The 9,635-nt window shown below is 39.6% G+C and overlaps 2 protein-coding genes across 3 annotated transcripts; both read right to left on the reverse strand.

Annotated features, from left to right (window-relative positions):
* Window positions 1–1,956: 1,956 nt before the first annotated feature.
* On the reverse strand, window positions 1,957–4,925 carry LOC112275815 (uncharacterized). 2 transcript variants are annotated; one of them, XM_024506480.3, is made up of 6 exons: window positions 4,609–4,925; window positions 4,289–4,425; window positions 3,924–4,157; window positions 3,372–3,536; window positions 2,753–3,219; window positions 1,957–2,638 (listed from the first exon to the last, which is right to left on the reverse strand). In XM_024506480.3, the coding sequence occupies exons 3-6, from the start codon at window positions 4,075–4,077 to the stop codon at window positions 2,327–2,329; spliced, it is 1,098 nt and encodes a 365-aa protein (XP_024362248.1). In that variant the 5' UTR covers window positions 4,078–4,157; window positions 4,289–4,425; window positions 4,609–4,925; the 3' UTR covers window positions 1,957–2,326. The 2 variants fall into 2 exon arrangements, with proteins under 2 accessions (XP_024362248.1, XP_024362266.1); XM_024506498.3 differs by lacking the exon at window positions 4,289–4,425.
* A 74-nt stretch (window positions 4,926–4,999) lies between these two features.
* On the reverse strand, window positions 5,000–5,781 carry LOC149989755 (uncharacterized). The gene is made up of 2 exons (XM_090247602.1): window positions 5,429–5,781; window positions 5,000–5,293 (listed from the first exon to the last, which is right to left on the reverse strand). Exons 1-2 carry the CDS (start codon window positions 5,646–5,648, stop codon window positions 5,196–5,198), a joined length of 318 nt encoding a protein of 105 aa, XP_090103728.1. The 5' UTR covers window positions 5,649–5,781; the 3' UTR covers window positions 5,000–5,195.
* Window positions 5,782–9,635: the final 3,854 nt, after the last annotated feature.

Consider the following 9,635-nt stretch of genomic DNA (forward strand, 5'->3'; position numbering starts at 1 on the left):
CATATAATGAAATAAATCTACTTTTATCTACTTATATTTAATCATATAGGTAAATATTGGAATAAATACACATGTCCATGACAAATTGGCATACTCCATCTGGCATTATGAAGAAGGTAGAAGCTAGCCAGAGCAACCGATGACCTTTGATATCCATCCTTATTTAGTACAATCGCAAGGTGAATAAAATCCAAATAATCAATTAATCGACAATGCAATTAAATTAAGATTTTATATAACCAAAGATTGGATGAAACTTATTAGATGAAATTTAATTCAAAGATGAATGTTAAGAATGGGTGAATTTTAAAAATGAATGAGAAGTGAATTGTAGATGAAAAGTCAATCAAGGATGATAAATTATACTTGGATGATTTTTTGTTAATAGATAAAAATTAATATAAAAAATAATAATAAAACAAAAAATCAAATTAAAAATTAAAATATTCAATGTATTTGATTATTTTATCACCAAATAATCAGGTGATTATTCTACTTTAGTTAAGTTATTACAAATACTACTAAAGTTTTTCATAGTCAATTTAAATTATAACAAATATAAAATAACATACCTATATAATATCCATCAAATTTATATTAATTTCGAAAATGGATAAAATAGTAAATACTAAAATACATATTATTACGTGTTAAATTATGCTAATAATAACAACAGAAATCCAAATATTTTTAGAACATTGTATATTTTAATGTCAATATAATTTTTTACATTCATTTCAATAAACTGAGTTGTATGTATCATTTATATATGTTTGTGTTATTGGATCAAATATGCATCAAGCACCCACCAATTTCCCTCTATAAAAACCATTTATTACATTCACTACAAAATAGACCATGAATTTAGATCTAAAAAATAATTATATTAAAAAATGATTTATTTCTAACAATTATAATCAAAATAAAAACAGGTTTTATCAATGTAAAAAGAAGAGTTTTGGGCTTCACTAAAGACGTAATGTATGACAAGTGATTCAGTTACTGAACAAAAATTTTGGATTATGGAAATCACATAGAAGCTAATTATCCATCAAATTCTCAAAAATAGAACAGATACATGATACCAACTTAGAAGATTAACTTACACATTGCATAAGCATGATTTGATTCCAAGTACTTTGAAGTGCAAATTCAGCAGCAATTTGTTTTCTAATTAAGATTTAGAGATGCCAAGGACAATTATTGTATTATGCGTCAAAATGACAACAAATGATACTGTATTACAGAAATGAGATGTTTACATGGAGCGCCAAGCTATATTCAGTGATTCCTTTTCAACATGAACGTACGGGTGTGTGTGTGTCAGTTTGTGTCACACTCTCTTACCAGTTGCAGCTATACGACCGATTTGACTGTTGATTTTAATAAGATTTCAATCGTTAAAAGATAGGGCATACGCCGGCTGTGAATATATGTCAGCGAATTAGATCATTCAAATTTTTAATAATACGGGTTAATACGTTCATTAGGGCAAATTGCATATCAAGTCATTTGTTCTCGAATTGCAAATAATAAGAGAAACACAACTAATACGTATACACACAGCAAGAATGCAGCGTAAAGATGGTTGCCGACAGTTAGCATTACTGAAGTCCATTACGATCAGTAGGAACATTACCACGGACGCGTCAGAAAACTCACCAGAGTTAAAAAGACACTTTTCAAACACAACAGCAAGATTTCATTGACGACGGAGAAGCGAATGGGAACAAGAAAACTGATCAGCATATTTCATCAACAGATGACGAGCAGATAGTTACTTGGACAAATTCCTTCGACACACCAAGAGTTGGACTATTTCAGGAAGTGTAAAACTAGCCCAGTTATAAATACTGGGCATTTATTACCAGTGCAGGGAAACTCCACGTGGAATGCTCTCTCCTCCAATCCTCGTAGGACATATCTTGGCACATTCAGAAATTATAAAGGAAGATGCACTTTGAGCGGTAACTGTTTACCCAAAAAAATTAGCATGCACAAGAATTTACACCGGATCCTAGAGGATCCTCAAGGATTCTGGATACTATGAACACGTACCAATGGGGTGAAACTGGCCGTGCAGATGCCAACGGAAGCTACAAGGGTAAATGCCAGATCTAAAACTATGGAATGTCCGGCACCCAATTTAAGCAAACTGGGCTGTTTTTTCTTTTCATGGAGGATATCACCTCTTTATGGTAACAACACAACAGCATCCACGTGAGAATTGCATTCCATATGAACGCCAAATACGTATTATAAAAAAAATTGCAAACGAAACCTCTATGCTACACTATCCACCATAAGCAGTTAACACCAAACCTCCTCACGCACTAGCTGCGACAACTGGGGTAGGGGCAGGGGCAGCTGATTGGGGAGTCGAGTGCGATGAATTCTTCGGTAAAAGCCTCTTCACGATTTTCTGAAAAAATTTGGACTTTGGTTTGTCCTCCTTTAACACAGCCTTTTCTTCCACCGCATCCTTCGGCGCTTCTTTAGGCGCCTCGGCGGCTGGTGTGACAGATTCTGCGACAGGTTGAGCCGTCTCAGCAGAAGGGATTGCAGGCGTCTCTGAGGGAGTAACATCGGCGGCTGATGTTGTCACAGCGGCTGCCTCAGGCGCTGCAGGTGCGGGAGTCTGCAATTGCACAAGACTGTTATAATCGCAGTTCTTTTCACCACACCATGAATGATACTCCCACTTTCCACCTGTGTGCATCAAATTAGTGGAAGATTAGAGTTAATTTCTTACCTCAATTTCGGGAGGGGTAGAGACGGGCACGCTCTCAGCTTCCTTGGAAACTTCTGCGATTGTAGGAGGAGTGGAGGTTGCCGCTGTGCCTTGCTTGGACTCAGGAATGCTCCCACTGAATGAATGACTCTTGGTGAAGAAAGATTTCTTCACTTTGTTGAAAAACCCCTTTCCTTCACTAACCTTCTCATGAATCTTGTCGGTGGTAGTGGGCTTACTATCAGCGGCAGGGGGGGGAGTCTCCGCCACGGGTGCGGCCACTGTCTCCGCTTCCGGTGCTGCGACAACGGGCTCCGGGGCAGGAGCAGGGGCAGCGGCAGCTTCAACGGGTTCCTTAGTTGCTTCCTTCGCAGGCGACTCCTTGCTCTTACTACTCTTCGGGAACTCAAATGTCTTTTTGATCTTCTGAAACAGTGTGGAATGGTCAGACTTTGCAGGGGCAGGAGTATCGACAGCCTTGGGTTCCACTGCAAAAATACGTAAGTATTGGAAGGACAAGCGTCAGTGAGCTTCTAGCTAGCTCTAATCTCTGACAACTCCGATTTAAAATCGGCGTAACTTCAACGCTCCTGAGAGATAAATAAAGTGACACTATCACCTATCGAATCGCAAAACCAACCTGTGGGGGGTACTTCTTCCTTGGTTTCCACTGGCGGCTCGACGGCCTCAACCTTGGGTTCCTCCGCCGGCGCTGCAGAGGTCTCTACGGCAGGGGCAGTAGCCGGGGCTGATATCTCGACAGCCGCAGGGGCAGCAGGTTCTTCGGTTTTGACCACCTCCGTGTCTGCAAATAGGAACAAAATGATTATAAATTCGAACCTCGGCCACTGACTTATTCATTATCACGATTGTTATATCATGAGGCAAACATGAAAATGAGGGCCACAAGAAGAGTCCAAAGTCTTGAAACAGATGTTCATGCAGTCGTAATAAAATGAGCCCAAAGAACATCGCAACAGCAACCTCCGTCTTACTCCCCAATACGTCTGACTCCGAGTAATATCGTCATACTTTCCTTAAATCACAGCGAGACGTTCACGGGTAATTAACCATACCGCAGCTCCAGGATCTGAAAGCGCTTCAACCGAATCCTACTCGGAAGTTTATGACAGTACATCCGTGGACAAATAAAACACAAAATTAGTTCAGATGCCTCATGACAGCGACTTACATTCAGGGGCCTCTGCCTTAACTTCCTCTGCCTTCGGCTCTTCCGCCATCGGAGCTGGTGCAGGAGATGAAGCCGAAGCCACTTCAGGCACACTCTCTTCTTTTTTCTCCACCTCGGGGGTGACGTCCGCAATCTTAGCGCTGGAGTCGGCCATGTTTTAACCGACACGCTACAAGGCTCAAAAACTTCAGCTCTCAAAAAACTTCTCGGGAAAGTACCGTTTCTCGCTGGAAACTGCCACGGAAGTAAGAAACACTGTAAGATAACCAAATCTACGATTCCTCAATTTCAGGAGATGTAAAAGCGCGCTGTTGGTGTCGCAACAAAGGGAAGCAGTTATATAACTTCAGGCCCAAGCAGTTCACCTTGTCTCGAAAAGTCCCTGATATTCTTCTATATGCCTATCTCTGTAAGGTGGAGCAAGTTCCGACTACAAGAAAGAAAACAGTTCCGAACGTGTAAAACTGCTGCAAAATCCTGGAAGCGACCGTTCCGCCCGAACCTGTGAATGTATACCATCCGATCAAAATACTAAGCCAAAAGTAGTATTTCTCCAACGAAGACTGCACTCCATTCAGGAACTTCCTGCAACTCGTCGCTATTATTCGTAACTCAACACACAGTTAAGCATTAGGAAATATCAGGATCCTATACAAATTTCATGGAGTAGCGCAGAAAATTCAACCTCGAATGCGGTCTCTGCTCCAGAACGTGGACCAAAATGGACGCCGAAGGAGCTATGGCGAAAGGAGAAAGCAACGATGAAATCGAGGAAGGAGGAAGGGAGGAAGGAGGGGGGCAGTCGGAGAGAGGGGAAGCGGGGCGCTGAACACCTGGGAAGGATACTAGATGAGCGATGACAGCAAGTGGGTGCTTATGTATGGGGACGGGAAGCAAGAAGCGCGAAGGAAAGGCTTGTTATGGCTGCGGAGGTGGAGGGCGACCTCAACGGATCTAGGCAGCTGCGCAATAACACCAGACACGGCGTGGTGCCAGAGAGGGGAAGTGGCAAAACAGGCAGCCAGCTATGGAGGCGGCGAGCTAAGAGGGCGCTGCGCCGGGCTGCACGCCCGTCCTTTCCGTCGTTCGGGCCCGGGAAAATTCCAGGCAACCCGCCCATCACGCGCCCGTTACTTCAGGCCCCATCCCCCTCAGTAAATGATGCCATACTTACTGAAATTCCCAGCAAAAAAGACAATTCGTGTCCTGCTTGAAGTAGCACACAAACTGGCACCACACCATCTCCTCCTAAACGTAACCCCACTTACTTCATCATCTCGCACAATTGGGACCAGCTGTTTTATTCTTTTTTCTTCCTTCTTCTTGCTTCCTTCTGCTTCCTTCCTTCTTGTGTTCTTCGAACTGGGTGCCTGTGGTACAAGCGCGGGTTCAAAACTTAACCCTCCTCCCCGCTGGAGTTATAGAGCATAGTTGCGGCATGGACGTACGAAAGGAAAGCGTGCATAAAAATACAAAACCATGAATTAATAGGGTATGAGTATTACAGTTGTCTGCATGAGTGGGTGGTGGTGGCCCAGCGTTCAAGTGCGTCTGGTCGCTTTCTATTCTGGACGAGAATTGCCTTCCCTGTTTTGCTCTGGGAGGCCCCCACCTTGGCGTTGCTTGGACGGAACTCGCATGACGATGCCTCCCCTCGGTGGCTTGGTTAGTGGGCCGACGGACGGGCGGGCTGGCGGACGAAGCGACGTCGTGCATCCTCCTCATGCCTCATCCACGTTGTTCATCCTGATGGACGTAGTGCCAGCTGGCTATGCCCTTTTGGACTGTAGTGGAGGTGGGGCCCGGTTTCTATCCTGACTAGCACAGTGTTCGTCGGTAGCGCTGGTCCCGAGCGGACGCTGTTCATCCTCGCCAGTCGGGATGCACGTCAACCTCTCATCCGTCCACCCTCCCTAGGGCAGCCGCGCAAAAACAATTCCAATCATTGATTCTTTCCCTTCCTTCCTTTGCCTTCCTTTGCTTTTCTTTCCTTTCCTTCCTTCCGACTCCTCCGCCCATTTCCATCGCCTCCCCCTCGCCTCACCTCGCAGCCTGGACGGCGTCATGAGCGCTTTCGGGCTTCTCCACATGCTCTTACCTGCCCCTCCAGCCCATATGACACCAAATTCTGGCTTTGTTGTTTTCCTCTGGCTCTCTCTCTCTGATCTCGCTAATTAGGGTTTTGGCTGTGGTCGGTTTCGCTGGAGGCAAGGCCTATTTTATGGAAGGCTTTGCAGAGTGAGGGGCGCTGGTTTCCTGCTGATGGTGTCGGGATCCAGCCCGCCATCGCTGATCAGATGCCAAGGAAAGTGGAAAAATCTACCCCCACTCCTTTGCTTGTCCAACTGCACAGCTGGGAGGGGTGGGGCTGCTGAGCTGGACCCTGAGGGGTGAGATGGCAAGGTGGGGTGTGGGATGAAAATGGATGTACTTGAATCTGAATAGTATAGTCCCTCCACAACAACTTTTCTTTTCTTTTCGGGTGGTGACGAGGATATGGGACACAACATGATCTTCCGTGAGCAACAGGAACATCTTCCAAGACATCTCAGATTATGTTGAGATGTCTTGATTTCATTCATTCTCCATCTCACTAAATTCAATGACGAACTTCGTTGAAATGGATGAATGAACACGTATGTGAATTACACTCTCCGAGATTGAATCAACAGATACTGTTCGGAGGAAAATATCTCATCGGTCAGTGCCAACGTGGAATAGAAACTCCCAGTGTGAATAGGACCTAGGGTTGTTGTTTGTTTCTATTCTTTATCTTTCGATTGTTTCTGACGTGTCGAATCCACAGCGTGTCCAGAATGGCCCTGCGGGTGGGACATATTCTGTTCCGTAATGAAAGGGGAGGGGTTGCACTATGGTCCAACACATCATCCATCTCGCTCAATTGGGGAAGGGGGGATGTCAAACAAGACTTTTATATATATATTTTACATGATAATTGTTTCCAAGTGATCAATCTTGTAACGTTCCTTTTCTTTTCTTTTCTATCATCTGCTTCTTTTTTCTTTTTTTGGTAAGATAATCCATGTTGATCATTTATTCTTTGAAAAAAACATACTAGTTATTAAATAAAGTCACCAAACCATGAATGATAATGATTTTTCATGTTAATTATTGTGGGTATTTGACTTTTATGAAATTTCCATCAAGTACTAAGTATTACTCTTGTCTAAAAGGTTATATAAGAAAAAAAAAAAAGGAAGAAAATTGAACTCACAATGAAGTTCCCCAAAAAAAAATCAATTATTCAAATCCAACAGAATGACCCTAACAACGTGTAATTGATATTGTATAATCATTTCAATGCAAACCTAAATCAATCTGAATGTTGTGATTACATTATATGACTCTACTATCTCCATGGATGTAAGACAACTCTAATGCTTTGAAAATTGCAAAAATAAACTAATTATTTCTTGAAAATTTCAAACAAACAAGCTGTAACCTGTAGTTTAAACATATTACTTCAAATTGAACATTAAATACCTGGAATATATACAAGGTCGTCGTGAAAAAATCAACGCAAGTTTTGATGGAAAACCCATTCAATATCTCATGCAACTATTGAGACATTTCTTGTATTATAGCTTCTTTCAGACATTGCAATAAGATGTTGTCAAATTCTGATCCAAATGATACCCTTGTATTGTTACATCTTCCTCTATACACAACTTAGATTAAATATTGGTAAAAATTAATTGACAAAATGACACAAGCCCCACCACATCTTTTACAACAGAAAACAATAAAAATGAATAGATTCATTGTTTACAATACAAAAATTCAAATTGAAAAATAACATAGCACAAGAAAAATAATTATAATGGGATAAAAGTTTAGATTTCAAAATTTGTAATTAAAATATGAATATGTTGTTCAAAAAGTATATTTTCTTCATTTTCATTTTACAGGTCAAATTTGCAATTAATTAACTAAACTTTACTTGTGTAACAGACCAGACATACGTATACATATATATATATATATATATATATGTGTGTGTGTGTGGAGAAAGTATAAAAGAAAGGAAAATAATATTAAAAGCAATAAATTCCAATCCATCAGTTATTTAAACATTCTGTATTGATTGTAACTTGGTCCATCCATTTGCCAAGATAGCAAAAGAACACTTCAAAAAATGCAAACTAGCACAAAGTCCAGAAAGCATCTTCCCTATCAAAATACTATTAAAAAATTGGTTAACAGAGATTTTTTAAATTGTTTTTTTTTCTTTTTTTAAATGTAATGAATTATCTAGATTCAAGGACAATCAAACATTAGCAAGAAAATAAATTAATATATATATACATAAATACATGTATTATTTTTGTCTTCAACAATAATGAATATACCACAAGAATTTGTGGAATGTGATTAATTTCTATTCTGCATGTTTTACATTTGACATAGTAAACTAATTATTCATTGTGACTATCTCTTGCAAGAGTTGTATATTTCTTACACATACAAGATTTAAAAAAACAAAAACAAAACAACACAACACAATACACACACATATAACTCAGACATTTAAATTGCTCAGTGAGAATTATAACATGTCATGTGCAAAATTTGGACATATGCATATTGACTTCAAAATTCAAAACCCATTGATGGTGGAAAATCATGAAAAGTTATGAATTAATTCCATATTCATATTGTGCTACTTACACACTCTGAAATCTCATCTTTATAGAAAGAATTGCATATATAAGATACACAAAAAATTAAAATTTAAGATATAGTCATAATGATAAACTCTTACTTATTTTTAAGTTGGATATTTGGTAAAACAGCCATCTTGTACTGTTTGGAGAAGATCTGAACCTTTGATGGATGATGTTACCAAAAACAGAGCAGTCCAATATTGCATGTAGGATGATTCTAATAATTCTGTAGTATGGTTGAAATAAAATTTAACACTGACCATGTAAATAACACACACCTTGTAGAGATAATCATGGCGGCTTGTGTGGGATTGTACCACATACACAAGATTTTTTACTTTATGCAAAAATCAATACAGTGTGAATGAGAACTTATTACACCAACCAGAAAAACACATTCAAAAGTAAAGAAAAGTGAACATTCACATGCATGGAGGAAGTTGCTTTAGGTCCAAATTGAAACAGAATGAAACAACCACAATCAAATTAAAACAAGACCCCTTATCCCCATTATTATTGAGTGCCAAATGATGATAAGTGAAACTAACCACAGTATATGGAATGGCATGCATGATTCCACTAGTAATAGTGAATTAAGATAAATTAATTTTGAATTTTGACATTGTGTATGATGTACAAGTTGTTACCCAATAGTGTTGAATGCACCAATAGACTATGTTTTGCAGCAACTCAATATTCCTCAAAGAAATTATGAAATGAACATTATTGAACAAATATTGTCATAATAGATTAGATTGAACATACCAACCAACCTTGAATTAGTATGTCAACGATATGATGCACACATGAAGGGATCACCGTTTATATTTTAAGAGCACAATAATTTGTCTCTACATCAAAAAAAAGATGTGCACTGGTGCAGAAATACAGAAATACAAACATATTTTGATTACATGTTTCAATTATTTTATTGAAGGTTTGGAATGAAGTATTTGCTAAAATAAGTGTGATGGGTCAGTCCAGTCAATGCCTCCTAAGTTTGGTCTAGAACAAACTCTGATTTGTT

Source organism: Physcomitrium patens, chromosome 2, assembly GCF_059467195.1.
Source record: "Physcomitrium patens ecotype Gransden chromosome 2, ASM5946719v1, whole genome shotgun sequence".
Lineage (NCBI taxonomy): Eukaryota > Viridiplantae > Streptophyta > Bryopsida > Funariales > Funariaceae > Physcomitrium > Physcomitrium patens.

Bases quoted from the DNA above. Each gene is read 5' to 3' on its own strand.
- LOC149989755 (XM_090247602.1), bottom strand. From the start codon at position 5,648: ATGAGGAGGATGCACGACGTCGCTTCGTCCGCCAGCCCGCCCGTCCGT. The intron at 5,294-5,428 runs GTAATACTCATA...CTTGTACCACAG, and splicing joins ACCCACTCATGCAGACAACT to GCACCCAGTTCGAAGAACAC.
- LOC112275815 (XM_024506498.3), bottom strand. From the start codon at position 4,077: ATGGCCGACTCCAGCGCTAAGATTGCGGACGTCACCCCCGAGGTGGAG. The intron at 3,537-3,923 runs GTAAGTCGCTGT...TCCTATTTGCAG, and splicing joins TAAGGCAGAGGCCCCTGAAT to ACACGGAGGTGGTCAAAACC. The intron at 2,639-2,752 runs GTAAGAAATTAA...GTGCAATTGCAG, and splicing joins CTACCCCTCCCGAAATTGAG to ACTCCCGCACCTGCAGCGCC.